General features: G+C 32.6%; 2 protein-coding genes and 1 long non-coding RNA gene across 9 annotated transcripts in view; 2 read left to right on the forward strand and 1 right to left on the reverse strand.

The window, feature by feature from the left end:
- The first annotated feature begins 11 nt into the window (after nt 1-11).
- On the forward strand, nt 12-11,143 carry LOC146873188 (uncharacterized). The gene is made up of 5 exons (XM_085664907.1): nt 12-205; nt 326-477; nt 3,280-3,700; nt 3,996-4,224; nt 11,005-11,143. Exons 3-5 carry the CDS (start codon nt 3,332-3,334, stop codon nt 11,007-11,009), a joined length of 603 nt encoding a protein of 200 aa, XP_085521033.1. The 5' UTR covers nt 12-205; nt 326-477; nt 3,280-3,331; the 3' UTR covers nt 11,010-11,143.
- Nucleotides 3,523-5,397, reverse strand: LOC118439756 (uncharacterized). Its single transcript, XR_014983841.1, has 3 exons — nt 4,889-5,397; nt 4,267-4,432; nt 3,523-4,203 (listed from the first exon to the last, which is right to left on the reverse strand). It is a non-coding gene; the product is annotated as an uncharacterized LOC118439756 (long non-coding RNA).
- Msp300 (Muscle-specific protein 300 kDa) overlaps nt 5,930-18,135 on the forward strand; it is a 77,067-nt gene continuing 64,861 nt past the window's right edge. For 4 of the 7 annotated variants that reach the window (XM_085664892.1, XM_085664894.1, XM_085664896.1 and 1 more), the window contains exons 1-12: nt 5,930-6,786; nt 11,735-11,796; nt 12,237-12,332; nt 12,404-12,487; nt 12,576-12,668; nt 13,309-13,487; nt 13,602-14,004; nt 14,096-14,242; nt 14,330-14,870; nt 14,997-16,686; nt 16,763-16,871; nt 17,064-18,108. In XM_085664892.1, coding sequence (XP_085521018.1) covers nt 6,084-6,786; nt 11,735-11,796; nt 12,237-12,332; nt 12,404-12,487; nt 12,576-12,668; nt 13,309-13,487; nt 13,602-14,004; nt 14,096-14,242; nt 14,330-14,870; nt 14,997-16,686; nt 16,763-16,871; nt 17,064-18,108 — 5,152 coding nt within the window. In that variant the 5' untranslated portion in view covers nt 5,930-6,083. The remainder of the gene's footprint in view (nt 6,787-11,734; nt 11,797-12,236; nt 12,333-12,403; nt 12,488-12,575; nt 12,669-13,308; nt 13,488-13,601; nt 14,005-14,095; nt 14,243-14,329; nt 14,871-14,996; nt 16,687-16,762; nt 16,872-17,063; nt 18,109-18,135) is intronic. The other 3 variants (XM_085664893.1, XM_035861770.2, XM_035861777.2) reach the window with 3 other exon arrangements.

Raw genomic sequence — 18,135 nt, forward strand, 5'->3', positions numbered from 1 at the left:
TAGAAGAAGAAAGAGTAATGGTAGAGCAGGGGAAGCGGCTGCCGTTAAATCGTACGTCGAATGATGCAAAAGTTAAATATAAAAGCGCCGGCTAGCGTCGCGGCGCCTACCGTGGACCAATGACACGGTGTTGAAGACAGTCTCTTCATGAACTTGGTCACGGACTGGAGATAGACGATTCGGTTCTCCTACGATAGACGCTTTGGTTCGTTTTTTCTTCGTACGATTTTTTTACTTACGTTTCTGTATTTGGATCGTGGACAAATTTATTCGATAAAGTTTTTTTTTAGTGCTCTACATTATTACCATTTATATTATTCTTCAGGAGAGATTTTAGCGAAAATTGCACATCCATAAAAAGGAGCACAAGGATTATATCAGAAGTGCGTTTACGAAGCCATTTCGAGTGAATTTGTTTGATCAGAGCACGTTAAATTTCACCATTGATTACACTGACGTTTACTTTGGGATTTGTCGGTGAGTATTGATTTTACTCTTATAGATCTTATTCATTGAATTTGGCTAGATAAGTTTGTACGGAAAAATATTAATCACTCGATATGTAGAATGGATTCTACTCTAAATAGAAATCCACATTTTTTTGCTATTTGGATATAACAAATATTCGAGATGTTAGTGCTATTGGTGCTTTTAATTAGATCGTATGTTAGCGAATTAAAAAAAACAAGTTTGCGACATCATTGTGATTCACGTGGGTGAATATTAGCAATGGATGAGTTCCAATAATTGCCCATTGCTGGGCCAATGTGAGCAACCTCTGTCAACGACATCCGTTCCGAACGGGACTATTTCTGATCACCAATTCGGCAGAGATTTTATTTTTGGACGCAGCATCTGAGGTCCAGGATCCAGAGACTGGTGCTGCGCCGTTTTATGTCTCTTCCATCGAATAATCCATCTCGAAATCGAACCCAATTTTCGATTCAATATTTCTTCGAGAATAATCTCTTGATATTTGCATAAGATTTAGACAATGAACTACAAAATACATATTTGTGTGCTAAGACAGAGTTTGCCAGTATATTCGCATAATACATGTCAAAAGAAAAACGTACTTTGATATTCGTAAATTTACATTTTAGCTATTTCGAAAACAAATGTCTATCTCGATTTTTATTACAAGTATAGCATAGTATTACCTTTAATTACTTATGCATTTTCTAACATTACGTTACGAAATCATTTTTTGATATATATAATAATCTTTAAATTATATAAATTATATTCATATCTCTCTACATCTCGTAAATAGTGTTATGTAATTTGTGAATAATTTTTTTTTTTACTATAGCAAACAAAATTCTAATCGATCAAAATTAATTACAATTATTAGCAAGATTTATTTTACTTTGAATATCACATTTATATTACAATCCGATCAGTTTAATTATCCGGACAATCTTCTGGTATATGTTTTGCAAATATATGTATATTATATTTATTTTTGTTCGTTTAATAGGTCATGGTCATAATCGAAGGTACCGCCAACTATCTTCAGACTGGAGAACGTTTTTGAAGAAACGAAATATTCGTGGAAATGCTGATATCAGTGACAGCATAAGAGAAATAGATAGATAGATAGATAGATAGATAGATAGATAGATAGATAGATAGATAGATAGATAGATAGATAGATAGATAGATAGATATATAGATAGATAGATAGATAGATAGATAGGTAGATAGATAGGTAGATAGATAGATGGATAGATAGATAGATAGATAGATAGATAGATAGATAGATAGATAGATAGATAGATAGATAGATAGATAGATAGATAGATAGATAGATAGATAGATAGATAGATAGATAGATAGATAGATAGATAGATAGATAGATAGATAGATAGATAGATAGATAGATAGATAGATAGATAGATAGATAGATAGATAGATAGATAGATAGATAGATAAATACAGAGAGAGAGAGAGAGAGAGAGAGAGAGAGAGAGAGAGAGAGAGAGAGAGAGAGGAAGGAGTGCCGAAAACAAAAATTACGCACGTGCACACGTGTCTGTGATGTGACTGGAAGGGCGATCGCGGTTGCTAATATGTGTGTCTGTCACTTTCTAAAATATCTGATGCACTCATCGTGAATATACCTGGTGGTGGTTTGTCGGACGCTTGTGTATAAGCGTCGCAGTACGCAAAAATAGAAATGGTACTATATTTAGGCGGCCTACACTCGACATCCAACAAAGAACCTTAAGGTTTTCATCTTATTCAATACTTTTAAATATATCGATATATTTTAAATAATTCAAAGGAGATTGTCGTTTAATTATACATGTAATATGTATTTGCTCGATGTAAAAATAGAATATGTATATATGTAACAGATAAGGCATAAAACGGACCATTTATAATTTTATACATTGAGTAGTTATTCGTTTATCATTATTTTTCAATGACTATAAAGATCATATCGTTAATATGAATGAATTTCTTTACACACGTATGCACCTTCCAGGTGCTAAACCTTTTAGTATCAATGAACTCTTTCTGAATCTAAAACTTCTTACAGAAGTTCTACAAATACTTTCTTGGTCTAACGTATGTCTTAATTATAACGAAGACTTAACAATTTGAAGTCAGAATATTGTATTGACAAGAGTAAATAAAATTAAGTCAAGAAAATTAAAATTATCTTTTAAAGTTTTTAAATAAATAGTTATCAAATTAAAAAAAAATAGTGATAATAGATCTGTTAAATTGTAATTCAATTCGCAACTAATTGATTACAATAACTAAATGACAATGACTTGGCTTTATTGATGACAATTGTCAAACATCTAATTTACATCTGGTATATATATATTTTATGACGAGATGTTCTGATTTCATATTAATGTATAAGAATTCATAGATAGGTGCTAACAATGTAGGCACCCTATTTCAAGATACTTTTGGCCTGGAGCCATCCAGATTTACTCATCTCACTGTCACTATGCGACCCAGAGTTTGGTCGATTGATTTCTCTTAGAATGTATAAGTGCATATGCAAGTCTTTAAATGTAGCCATATAACTATCTTGTAATCCTCGGATTATCTCAAACTTTGATTTTCAATTGTTCCTAATCCTTTCGTACAAATCTATAGAATTGTTAAGAAGAATTGAAAATAATAATTATTTCAATTCACTTTTAGCTAATTCTTCTTTTAATAATTTTTCTTTTACTTTATCGACGTTTAAATACTGAAAAAATGATTTAAGATATATGATGTCAAGTCAGTCTTACTATTTATTTTGTTTTGCAGTAATGATAGAAATCAAGAAGAGGTGCAGAACATTTCGAAATAGCTAAGCGTAATGTCACAGCATCCGTCTAGACCGCCAGGAGGTCATGGACCTCCCGGCGCTTCCTCAGGTAGAACCAGTACGCCAAGTGGACCAAATACATCCACTCCGTCGAACATGTTCAAACCACCGTCAGTATATTCGCCTTCCTCTTCACGAAGACCACCGACACCTGTCCATCACACCCGTCCAATGTCACCACATTCATATCCTGGTGTGGTTCATTCAATGAGTCCTGTACCGATCGGAATGCCAATTTCACCTGGGATGTCACCAGTTTTTGGTTATCCACCGCATAGTTACATTCAATGTCCAAGACCACGATGGCCATCGTCTCTTGCTCAAGGAAATCAATCTCCTCGACCATTTATACCAGTACAGGTTAGTACAGCAATACCAATACCAATACCTTATCAATCACTTATTATGCGAGACTTATAATTGTCAATATTGGTAGTCATTTAGTAGTCACGCTATCGTATCATTAGTTCTTCAAATATAGTTAGTTTTATCTTGACATTTAGTATCGATTTACTAGCAACATGCTATCTTGTACATTTGTAGATATGATAGAAAATATAAATTAATTTTTATTATGTTTATATTTTATAAACAAATTGCGAGTTGCATATAATAATAAATATTTTATTCGAAAAATAATTATATGCTTATATAGAATCCACTTGGAACCGATATAATATCACCTGTACCCTGTGCGCCACCGGAATACCTGATAGCACCTTATAGATCCGGTGATTACGAATATATTAGTGTGCCATTGGATCACACACCAGTCGATGAAGAATCCAGTGGTCCTAGTACTGCAGAAATTATCGCCAGTCAAAGCCAAAATTATGTTGATGAGAAACTTGCCGAATATCAGGCTACGATACAACAATTACAAGGTGAGCAAACATTTGCTTTGAATTTGATAATTTAATTCTGACCTTTATTTCAAAGATCTTGACGAAAAAACCTTCTAATTGTTTTTCCGTTCGTACTGGTATCTATGCCAAAACATAATCAAGCGTATACATAACTGCCGTGAACCAATTTCTCACCACTTGTTGCTCAAACGTCATTCCAGATTTCACGTTTCTATGATGTTCTATCCTATCAATAGAAAATTTTAAGTCTTATTATTATTTTTATTTTTTTTTGTACATGGAAAATGTAATAAATCTCTCGTGATTATTTATAAAATATTTAGATCGTTATGCACAAAAAATAGATCATAAAAATTAATTAAAAACGTTTGATTCAAAATTCTTTTTGAGCACCCGAAACGAAGTTCTCATTTCGTACGTAAATTGAGCAACGTTGATTACATGCTTATCGAGTCTTAAAAGTAAAAATATGATTGCAATGCTTATCAATTTAAAGTGAGTAATATTGTAATGACTGGCATTAAGTACAAAGATAAAAGTAGGATGAAAATAAAAGAAATGAAGAGATTGATCGATTAAGACGCGATATAGGGTGGTCGTTAGAATATCGTAAGAACTTTTATTACATTTTTCATCTCACAAAAATAAATTATGATAACTTATCGACAAAATAGAAACAGACCGTCCTATTCGCGATTAAAACTCTTATTCCAAGTACAGATCGATTGTACTGATTTTTGTGCGGGATAAATTTTATCCTGTCCACTATCACAAGAAAAACTAGCTTTAAAAGTCCGATCGATTGGACGTGAAAATGAAAAAAATATTCGTTTATGAGACTAGTTACATAAGAACAATGCGACTAGACTTGAATTAATCGGAAAGAAAGGAAGAGGATAGAAGAGAAATAAAGATGGTAATGGAGAGAAAAAGAGAGAAAGGGAGAGAGAGAGAGAGAGAGAGAGAGAGAGAGAGAGAGAGAGAGAGAGAGAAAAGGTCAGGATAAGAGGATTGATCGAGAAGGTTTCGTATAGAGAATATAGGAGAGGGGAGAAATGCCGATTCCATCGACGTCAATGCCAAAACCGCTTCGACGCTGTCGTCGTTTACGTTATTACGCCGACTGACTCGTTATCCTCATCTTCGTTGTCGTATTTGTTGTTGCCTCTGTTACCCTCGTTATCCTTGTATCTTCGTCATCGAACTCGTCGTTGTCGTTGCCTTTATAATAGTGACGGAGAGCGCGGGCGGTGGGACTTGCGAACGAGGTGGAAGCAACATCGCTTGAAGTGCCTCCAGTATCGAACCGACGCTCGTCGTGCGCGGGCACAGTACGTTCCTTTATGTATATACGTGCATTCCATAAACTCAGGCACGCACGCGCGACATTTGCATACGCGTTACGTGCCGTCTCCAGTACGTAATCCGGAGTAATACGTGTTATATAAAATTGAGCCAGACATATTAACACACATTAATAGAGAAGAACGAACCGGGCCGGTGTGAACAGGCTACCAAAAGTAGTACCAGCAACAGCAAAATCAGCAGCTGTCCCTGTCGATGCGGACGACCGAACGTCGAGAGGGTGCGGTGTCAACGGCGCGTGAAGAATATTTCTCTCTCTCTCTCTCTCTCTCTCTCTCTCTCTCTTTTCTATATAGTACATGGGGTGTGGTATCCATTGAACAGGTGTCTACTAATTGGTTTACATCTACGAAAGAATCAAAAAGAGCCGAGACTCTTCAATGAAGAAGATCGGAAGAGACGGCATTTGTAGAAAACATCGCTCGACGATCGTGAGGTCAACTTTCAATGGGATGACTGTACAGTAAATGAATCGAGCTCGGTCCTCGCGAGCATAAATTAAATATAAAAATATGTCGCGACGAGGCACTCCACCTAGGAATGAAGGTGGTCCTGATCGTCAGGATAGTCCTAGAACGCCACGTGGTGGCCGACTTCGAGATAGGGTGAACTTTTTCGAACAAGTATGGACCGGTGGTCGAGGCTCACCAACAAGTACCGATGAACCTCCAGATGAAGTCGATTCCTCGCGTGCTCGTGTCTTTCGTTCATCGTATGCAAGACCATCGTCAAGGACCAGCGATTCCTCCTTCGAAGAAAGTTTCGAGAGACTTATTGAAGAGGGTGATCTAAATGGCGCTAAAGTCGTCAAATTCGAGAAAGTCATCGTTAGAAAAAGTACTAGAGAAATAATCTCGTCGACCTCCATAAATGATCCTAACGTTTCTACAAGTGACCCGATCGTATTCCCGGAAATGAGCAGGACACCGAGCGAGGAACACGCCCTCGAAGACTCCGCTTATCAGAGTCATAGTCACGGTGCTCAAAGTCATGGTGGTAGTAAGTCCAGCTCGGTAACATCCTTTACTAAATTTCCATCGGAAGAGAATTTCTTTCAAAGAAGAGACAGCAATTGTCAACATTTTTCACCGGACGATCGACCACCATCCGTTTGGTACGCGGAATATCGTAACCAGAGTTTTCAGAATGTCGCTGCTAGAATGGAACACCTACGCAGCAGGAGCCAATACGATGCGCATATCGCTCAGATCAAAGGTATCATCGACTTTTTTTTTTACTTTCAAGGAGAAATACTTCTTCTTCTTTCTGTGTCTCGTATGTATCTCATATACATGTGGATATAATGTCAAGGATTCTTCGAACGTGAGAGGATTTATGTTCGCGAGTCCTTACAATTTTTCTTTTTCATACGAATCGAATCTTTTTACAACGATGACATTTTCATTTAATTTACCGAGTTGATCTTGTTTAAAGATGAAAATATTCTATGTATTTTAGGTAAACGTAAAATTTGTCATAAGAATATGTAAGCATATATGTATCTCGATTACAAATTCTACACATATAGGTATATAGATTTAAGTCCTTATTTATAAGATCTTTCCGATTTTGTTAATCGTACTTTGTTAATCTGAGAAGATCGAAGGTGAGATATTATTCGCTTAATTTTATTGTTATTTGTCACTTCGACGATTACTTCTTTTGAAATTTGATAGTATCTTTAATCATTGATTATATTCGTTTAATGGTTATCAGTGCACTCTTATAATGTTTACTCTTCTTTATCATGAATTAAGCTATTTCCTTGATAAAATTTGATTGAAAGAATTCGATACTTTTTAGAAAATTTAATGTAATTTCACTTGGTAACGTGTATAGAAAATTGAAATACGCAAAAAATGTAGAACGAGAATGTTTTCTTAACAAAGAATTAATGAAGCGCGTAACATTATGTGTTTCCATTTTAGGTCGGTTTTTAGGTCGTTACTCATTGATCAATCGTCGTTATTGTCTCTTAATTGCAGCGTATAAGTACATCTATCTCTTAATAGATCTCACGGTGTCGTTTAATTATAATTTACGTATGGGTATTAACGTTTAATGATTATTAAAGTTACAACTTCTGGTTGGTTTTATATATCGCACGAGAGATTAAGATATTTAATTATAATTATATAAGGTATAAAACTCTCGAACCTTTTTCAACGAGCTCATAATAGAATAAATTCATTATCACTATGTTAACGATCGAAAAATTAGGTTTTTCGATGCAAGGACATCGAGAATGTGCAACGCATGAAAATAATAACGCTTAGAATTAGATTTATTTTCTTAAATATCACGGTCATGAATCTGACATCTTTTACAAATTCTTATTATTATCAGGTAATCATCTTACGCAAGTAGTCTTACTCAGATTTCATTTGTAACAATTCCTTTACATAATTTCTCATTAATGCATTCTCATCTTTCATTTTTTTTTATTCGCCGATGCGATAATTTATAAATTTGATGTTCGAAGTAAGTAGAATACTTTTTTCCATTTTTTTTTTGATTTTTCATCTTCGAGCAACTTTCGTTTAATCAAAAATAATTTAATTAACGATGGTTGATGGTTTCGATCTCATTGTTAAATCATGGTATGCGTACAATAAAGTGTTACGGTAGTAGACGTCATCGTAAAGGCGATATTCTACGCTATTGTTTACAATTTGCATCGGACTGTGATAGTAAATTTAAGCGACAGACAGACGTATATAAACCTCAATGTGGTAACGCCGCTAATGGTTAACGGTGACGTAAGCGAGCAGCGTCAGTTCAAGGCTATCGCCTTTCCTATCTTCTTGGTCGAATCATGTTCGCTCTTTCGCTCTCCGATTTCTTTTCCTGAATGTGTAATCTGTCTACATGGCGAGGAACGATTATTGCATGCCGTGATCAGAGATCGCCTTCGTTGATTTTCGTAAGAAGACGAACAAATTAAATGGGAATTATATAGATATGTATTAAAAGAAATTCAACATAAACATCATTAAGTCTAAGCCCTTGTATCTTTCTGGTTTCTTGTATGATTACATTAATTTTACATATATATTATGTATTTAGCTTCAGAAGATGATTTTATAAAGTAGTCTCGGAGTAAAGTAATTCGGTCTCAGGAGAATAATGAGAACTTTTATTTTATATTTTATTTCTTACAAGCTCGACAATGATCATGGTGAACGCTCGCTATTATCTCTTTGAATAAACGATTACGAATAATATGTATGCCGACGATGGTAAGACTGGTTCTGCCCTAAAAGAAAAAGTCAGTAGTTGACGGTCCAATTGGGTCGATCGATAAGCTTCTGTGAGAGTCCTCTTGTATGTACAATATTACTAGACAAACCATTTTCAAAGAAAAAATTAACGAAAATTGATCGATTTCTCGAATAAATTTTTGTTTTTATCAAAGATATTATTTTAGATAAAAAGTATGTTATTTTTTTATGGTTCGTACTGATAGTCTTAAAGGATTATCACTGAGGACTAATATAACTATTGTAACGTATTTCTGGCAATTTTTATTTAGTTAATCGTCGTAGCAATTTAAGAACAGGAATGGTAAAAATAAATTCAATCGACTTTAATTCACATACATTACTTATTCATATCAATTTACTTCGAATTTTAAAGGTTTCTGGTTACTATATACTTAATGATATTTTTTTTAAATGATATTGTTCCATATTCGATGTTCGATTGTGACCATTCCGTTAATATTCGATTTACATTTACATTTCTGGGTTTACATATTTATACAAGATCTTAATAAGTGTCGTTCCACATAAACCGGTTCGTGCATTTGCATGCGTCACAACTTCTGTACTTGTTAGTAAATTTACATGCGAATCCTAAGAACATATAACATGCGATCTTATGGTTTGTGAAATATCATGAGCAATTACCAAATAATTTTATAGCGATTAGCAATACAATCAACGATAATAATTAATGATGAATGATAGGAGAGTTTAAGTAAAATCTTAGTTTTTTATGAAAATAACTTTTCACTTCTTTTGTTATTAACAGCTCAATAGCTAGCGATTTTTATTCGATTTATCGATGCTTACGAATTAATTCGAAGTCATTGAGAGAGAAAATAGATATTCTGCTAAAGAAAGTCTTCTCAATTCATTGATAGCTTTTTTTTAGATTAACCATCTATTTATTAAAATAAGAAATTGTCGGAGCATTGAATATTACGAAGTTAATACCTGATTCAAAGAAATTTTAGTTCATGTTCCAAAGTTTCTATATCGATTGTTATAAGAATCGTTAATCTTTTTTTTACCTATTAAAATCTAGTTCATTTAAATGTAAAATAGTTACAATAACTTTGGATAAAGTACACGTAAATAAAGAAATAAAAGCTCGATTTGTTCGTAAGAAAACGTTAAGATATTTATGCGACATGTCAAAGTTTAAGACATTTCTCTGTTATATTTCTGATTGTTCATAGCCACAGAAATTAGGAATAGGAACGTTTAGGTCAGATAATTTCAACGTACAGTCCTCAACACATTTTGCGGCCTCCACGCTTTTTTGGTGTTCGAGTAGTAGTACAAGAGCACGAATATTCTGCCATCCGCTATCGTCACGCGAACTTAGAATCACGAATATCCTAAAAGATCTAAAATTAAATCGATCGAGAGTTATATATTGCATTTCTTGCTTAGGAAATAATATGATCTTGAAAAGTGCAATATATAAAAATGACAAGATATCGATCTTAATTGGCTTGTTTTTTCTTTTTTTGTATTTAAATAATTCTCAGCGTTTTTAATGACATTCAATTGTAATTGTACATTTTAAGAATAATCACGCTTGAAGCTGCAATCACTAATACGACTAATAAGTATTCATAAACAAGATAATGAGACAATAATTACAGAGAGGAATTTATAATGACGTTAAAACCTGCTGACCATTGTAGTTAGCACTTTTTACTTACTAATATACTTTTACACTTTATACTCACTAATATACTTATAACTATGCGTGACTATTCACTATTAGAAATATAAAGGTTACAGACCTATTGTGATTTATTGAATTTTCCTAAGAAACTTATATATACAACTTCAATAACATTTACACGAATATTCGCGACTAGATATCAATGTCCTGAATAGTACCGATTAAGAAAGTTGATAAGAATAATAAAAATTAATAAAAAAGAAATCAATACACTGTAAATTCCGCTTTAAAGATTCCATTACATATAGTAGATTGACGTAATATAGAGTAGACATGAAAATTGAATACCAATTGCGTAACTTTCACCTATAGAGTTTCATGGGAACCTCGTGACATATAATCTATCTATTGATAGCATTGTGTACCATGTCAATGTACCGATTAATAGCCATTGATTTAATTAATCAAATTTTACTATTGAATCGAATTATACATTTTTCTTTTTTATTACAGATTAACAGAGATATCGTGTATCTAAACAGTATCATTAATGACTCGTGTACATTGATAATCATATTTAAAAATAACTAAAAAATAAAGATGATATGATATCTGTAAATATACGTATAAATAGAACACGTTGCAAAGATTCAGGTGCTTATTTTTTTGTTATTCAACATAAAAATCATTGTCCCCTTTTATTTAAACACTATTATTATTGATTTGTTTTACAAGTCTTATTATCAACACTTATATAATACAATTTTTTTTTTTTGATTCGTAAATTTTGTATATAAACAGAAGAGAAATCATCGCTTTAGATAGTATTACTATCTTATGATTAATGATGAATTCTTTAATTTCTTTGAAATAGATTGATAATCAAACTTTTGTTAATTTGAATCTTTGAAGTTTATTTATAGCCTTTAGTTTATGTGTCTCAAAGAGTTAAGCATTAATTGTATAACTAATTAGTTACATATAAAGTTTAGTACTTCTAATTATACGTATATTAACTAAACCTCGTGCACTGATGCGACGACCGATGCGAAGGTGACAAATATGACGGCATGTTTAAAAATAAAGCAGTCATCGTAACGCGCTTCGTCAGTATTATGACGCAATCACTTTAATGAAAGTTGTTTTTTATTGAAGAATATGAAAATAAAAAGAAGTAATAAAAATTATTCGATGTATTCGTAAAAATCCCAAAATATTGTAATAGAAAATTTTCTTGTTTCAGATGAACAAGAACGTGTACAGAAGAAGACTTTTGTTAATTGGATCAATTCTTATCTTTCAAAGGTAAACAATAATATATCATAATGATTAAACATATTATAAATTCAAGAAGTTATAATATCGCGTAAAATAATGTCTATAAAATTTCCTTTCTTTAATTTCTACAACATTGATGATTCGCAAATGAAACTTTGCTAAATTTTGATCCCCTTCAGATCTTGCCATTTTTCTGTTTCCGGATCTTTCAAAACTTAGCCTGTCGGCTCTGATACGCATGCATGATACCACTTACTATGTGTATGTTGAAAGTAATGCACTATAAAATTAAACTAAGTTCGAAGTTCGTTTAAACTGTAGAATAAGTCTGTATAAAAGTACTTTGGTAACTGGTATTACTCGTTTTAAACTCTTTCCGTTTCATAAATAGAATATTGATTACTGTTTTTCTCCTGCAATATAATATAATAAATGTATTTCTTTTTTATTATTAACTTTGTCTACAGCGAATTCCGCCCTATCGTGTAGACGATTTAATTGAGGATTTGAAAGATGGTACTCGTTTACTCGCTTTGTTAGAAGTTTTGTCAGGTGAAAAGTTGGTGAGTATAAATAGACTATGAAATAGTCGAAATGTTTAGTTATGATCTAACGAATAATCTTCCATTTGCAGCCAATGGAAAAAGGCCGTAATCTAAAAAGGCCTCATTTTCTTAGCAATGCAAATACAGCTTTACAATTTTTACAAAGTAAAAAAGTTGGTATTAGTACCGTATAATAGTAATCGTTTATTTTCAATGATTTGTGTATATCTAATAATAATAATTATAATTATTTTTTTTTAGATTAAGTTAGTGAATATAAATTCATCCGACTTAGTCGATGGACGGCCTCCGGTAGTGTTAGGCTTAATATGGACCATCATTCTATACTTTCAGGTATGTTTAATTCTTTTGAAATTTGAGTATATAGTGCAGACTACGCAGAAGCAAACCTCTCTATTTTTGTATGCGATAGCAGCTTAACCATAGAGCTCAAGATACATTATTTTTAATACGATCCGATCATATATATATATATATATATATATATATATATATACTTATAACGCTGCAGCTTCGTTTTCACTTACTCAGTACATAAATGCACTAACTTGTGATCCATTATGAACTAATAAGGTTTCCATTTAAATCTTCTAATTTTCAAAGGTAACAAGTTAAGTCTATGTAGTCGCGTTTAATTTTTATCGCTTGAAATTTCTATTCACAAGTATACACTAAACAATGTCCATTTATAATTTGCACTTAAATAAATTATTAACTTTCACAAAGTGTAAATCGAATTGATCATCACTATGCTAACTGTATGTATTCCAATAAACAAGCTACGATCAAAGGATCGAAAGAGGGTAAGTAACGAATCGTAAGTTTCGGAAAATGATCACAGTGGATTTACAGAACATTGCACGTGCATGTCCTTGCGCATTTATAATAGTTGCGCACGCTAGAGCATTTTAAATACTTTTTATTTTTATGAAATAAATCATCATTTTAATTGTTGTTTAAATCGATTTTATAGATCGAAGAAAATACAAGGGCTTTAGAGTATCTTGGCCAAACTTGGGGTAGTCAGAGTAGTCTTGAAAGTCTTGGAACTCAAGGCTCAGCAGCCAGTGAACGAAAACGTATCAGTAGTGAAAAATGGAAACAAGGTGCACGAAAAACTTTGCTCCAATGGGTTACTAATACTCTTCCCAAGTTAGTATTACTTCAATATTAGATTTCTTTATATATTTATTTTATTTACCGAAATAAAAAATGTGTACATGTAAAATATATCCAGTAATATGAATTTTATTTTTGTTTTTGTAGAGATATTGGTATACAGGTGCGTGACTTTGGTGAAAGTTGGAGAGATGGTAACGCTTTCTTAGCTATTATCGACGCTATCAAATCAAATCTGGTAAATATAGCAGCTATGAAAGAAGGAACGAACAGAACACGATTAGAAACAGCTTTTGAAGTAGCTGAAGTAGAACTTGGTATAGCTCGTCTACTAGACCCTGAAGACGTTGATGTACCTCAACCGGATGAAAAATCTATAATGACATATGTTGCACAATTTTTACATAATTATCCAGATCCAAAAAGTACAAATGTAGATTCTTTTTCGTCTATAAAACAAGAATACGATGATCTTCTTAATTGGCTTAACGATAGAACAAGATATCTCGAACAACTTGATAGAAATAATTCTTTTCCACCCAATTATTCGGTATGCTGTAATTTTTCCTATTACAATTTTATTTTGTATTACAATGTACATGATAAATTCTATAAACGTCTAATGATTGTATATCTTTTAGGAATATATTTCATTCAATGAAGAAGTTGAAGAAAAAAGATTACTTTACAAAAAGCTGCAAGGTTTAGTAAATACTCCTTCAATAATAAATATCACACGTGATTTTTTAAAATACATACAAAAATTATGGAAAACATTGGAATTATTTGTACGTATTCAGAATATTTTTATTCATATTTTTATTACAAGACAACAGCTATGAAAATTTTCATGAAATTTATTTTAATTTTCGCAGATATTACATTGGATCTGGTTATTAGATTCTACATTACCTGGTGATTTAGGTCTAACAGGTAGATGGCTTGCTCGTGCAGAATGTCTCTTGAATTCGGATGAAGATATACCCGAGGAAATGACCGAAGAAACAGCTAATATTATTTTGGAAAAATTAGAAGATCACAAAAAGTTTTTCTTAGATTCACCAACAATGGCTGAAAAGTTCGAACAAGCGAAAAATTTGCCACTTGCGCAACAAGTTTTACGTGAACAAATCGAAAATATGACGATACGATTTAGTAGTTTACCATCAAAAGCTGCAAAGCGAAGGATCAAATTAAAGTTCCTAGAACACAAATGTTGCCTTGTTGCTTTCCTTTATTTAGTAGAAACGAAATTAAAAGGCTGGAACATTAAATATGGTACCGAGGAAAAAGTTCATCAAATATTGGAACAGTATAGAAATTTTGTTTCTAGAAATAGAATTTTCCAAGAATTTCAAAAGGCCTATTTAGATATGCAACAGGTTGTCGATGAATACAAACGTGATGGTGACATAGGTAAGAAAAATACGTACAGATAAAGATATATATTTTAAAATATTATTAACATTTTAATGTTACATATAAATAATATTATTAACTATTTTTTTTTATGTACATTTTAATGTTATGTATATTATATAGATAAGGAGGAATGTCAAGAAATAGATCGCTTTATGCGAGAAACTGGTGAAAAGTGGAAAAATGTATCTGTGGATTTAAGATGCGTACAAAGCATGCTTGAAGAAGTTGTTGCTTATTGGCGTCGATGGACTATAGGATCAGACGAATTTGAAAATTGGTTGCTTCGTGCACAATCTTCCTTGAATTTGCCAGAAGAAGAGAAAATGGAATTCTTTCAAGATATTAGTATCTGGAAGGATAAACATCAACAACTTTCAGATACCGTTAGTTTTCTAATAGCTACTTCCGAAGATTTCGTTGCTCTTAATCTAAAAGAACGTTATATCACTCTAACCAACAAATGGGAAAACATTTTCCAAGAAGCCAAACAATATATGCATGCTGGTGATCTATTAAGAAATAGAAAGGATTACAGAGTAGGGGTTGAAACTTTACAGAATTGGTTGAGAAATGCAGAGTCTGCTCTTTCGACTTCACAGTTGACTTCTACAGAACGTATCAAAGCCTACGGAGAAAAACTTCAAACGCTTCATAACGAGGTTGAAGATATAGAAGATCTTTTCAAGAATATCAGTAGAAAATTCCAAACTCTCATACAAGAACTATCTCGTGATGAGGTCGATAAAATGATGAATACACTTAAAAAAGAAAAAGAAGCTTTGGTAAGAGTTCGTGCTTTAATACCTATGCAATTGCATTTATATCATCAGCTTCTGGTACAACAAGAATCTTTGGAAGCTGGTAGAAAAGAAATATCTACATGGTTGGACGAAGCTGAGAGATTATTGAACAGTATCGATCTTTCGGGTGGTAGAGACGCGATCTTAGCTCAATTAGAACGACACAAAACATTTTTCTTACGAACATTATATTACAAATCAATGCTTGAATCCAAGAACAAGATATTTGCTAGTATAGTTAAATCTGTGGATAATAGTGTTGATACAGATGTCGATACAGATGAAAATGGTTTAACTTTGAAAGAATTAAATGAACGATTTGCTAGAGTCTGTCAGTTGGCACAGATGTGGGAACAACGTCTTCAAGAAGTAATAAGATGTTTGACGAAATTCAAGGAATGTGAACGACAAATTTCTGAATGGTTATTATCTGCCGAAACACTTCTTAACGATATACATATTGACAATCGTTCGTCCGTTGAATATCATAAGAATTTCTTCAGTAAGGTAAATGAAAAATGGATCCAAGATTTAATAAATACTGCACAAGATTTCAGAAATGTTTTACCAATTGAACAACAAGCCCCCATTACTGAAACTGTAGAAAACTTACAAAAACGTTGGAAAGAAGTACTTACTTTTGCACCGCTTCATCTTATGAAACTAGAATTTCGTTTGGATGAAGCAACGTTGCTTCAATATCTTAAAGAAATTGAGATGGAAATTAATTCAGAACAACAAGCTCTAATTCAGAATAATGATATCGATAGTATACTTCAACGAAATAAAGAGTTTTTTGTTAATCGTGGTGTTATCCATAATGTTGAGAGATGCTTCCAGACATTAAAAAAGATTAGCAACACCTTCAGCCAGCTAAAACCAAATGATAATAGTTTAAATCAAGAAATTGCAAGAACCGAACATTTGTGGACTGAGACTTCTAAGAAAATAGATCATCTTAAAGAGCAGCTCTATCAGATTCCTCAACAATGGGCTGCCTACAGAAAAAAGTATATCGACCAGTTGATTTCTGTATTGATTCAATTTTTGTGTATCGTTTTATGCTTTATCACATCTTTCTTCCAGATTCGACGAGATGGTACAATGGATGGACCATGTTGATAGTATCCTGAAAACTATTTTACATGAAGTGAATACTTTGGAAGAATTTGAAAAAGAGAAAGCTGTGTTTCAGGTATTTATAGCATTCTTATTATTTAATATTTTAATAATAACATATGATCAATATTTGTTCTTGCTGTACGGATAGATTGAAATTATGACGGTAATTAAACTTCAATTCTTATTCTTCATATGTATAAGATAAATATTATTAAAATTTTTAAAATAATTCTATCTAAAAATATATATTTTGTTGCTGTTCTAGAAAATATGTAAAGAAGCTGATAATCAACGCGAAGAGATGAAGTGGTTAGTTCAGACATTGGACGCACTTATCTCCAATCGTTTAGATCACGAAGCAATTTCAGAGCAAAAGAAATTGGAACAGCTCATCAGCCGATATAAGAATTTAATACCAACGATAGAAATTACAATGACAAAAACAGACATCTATTCGAAAAGCTATACGTACAGAAAAGAAGTTCGAGAAGTCTGTACTCTTTTGCGCAAAGTACGAGAACAATCAAAGAAAGAAATTCCATTTGCACATCTTGAAAATCTTCCATCTGCTGTAGCTCACCAAGAAACGCGTCTTCAGCAACTAGAGCAAGAAAGAGCCAACATCGTTAGCATGTTACAACGTGGGAAAGATCTTTTGAAAGATCAACATGCACCTACCTTTATATCTTCCGAAGTCCAACAATTAGAAGTTAACTGGAATGATACATATGGCCAAAGCATAGAAACTTTGAAATCTTTAAAGAATACACAAAAATTATGGACTGCTTATGAAGAACAAAAAACAGAAGTTCTAAAACTTATGAAGCAAGCTGAAGAAGAATTAAATAGAGTTAAATCAAGCGTTTATAGTGACGCTGTACAAATGTCTGTTGATCTACAGAATAAACAAGAATTTAGCTCAACTTTAGAAAAATCTGCTAAAGAAATGATAATTAAGTTGCGCGATATTCAGTCTAATTTATCGGAAGTAACACCGTTGGAGAAAAAAGAATTTGTGGAAAAAGAAATTATAGAGACAGAGAAGAAAGTGGAAACTACGTTGAAAGTGTTACATAAGACGGTTATGCATCTTCAGGAATATAATTCTAAATGGACCAAATTCCAATCAAAATTTGGAGAATTACAAAATTGGACTCAACAGCGAATTCCGCAATCTTTAGCGGAAATTGAGAATTATACTATATCTCCTGAGGAACGGCTACATAAAACTGAAAACTTACAGAAGGAAATTCATGAAAAGATACAAATTCTGAAAATTCTCAAAGAGGAATCACAAACACTCAAAACAGGTAACGTTTACTTCATTATAATTGTAT

This window comes from Vespa mandarinia, chromosome 2, assembly GCF_050613455.1.
Source record: "Vespa mandarinia isolate Hongniang chromosome 2, ASM5061345v1, whole genome shotgun sequence".
In the NCBI taxonomy this organism is placed as follows: Eukaryota; Metazoa; Arthropoda; class Insecta; order Hymenoptera; family Vespidae; genus Vespa; species Vespa mandarinia.

Excerpts from the sequence above, each read along its gene's own strand:
- LOC146873188 (XM_085664907.1), top strand. The coding sequence starts at position 3,332 with ATGTCACAGCATCCGTCTAGACCGCCAGGAGGTCATGGACCTCCCGGC. Across the intron at positions 3,701-3,995 it reads GACCATTTATACCAGTACAG|AATCCACTTGGAACCGATAT; the intron begins GTTAGTACAGCA and ends ATGCTTATATAG.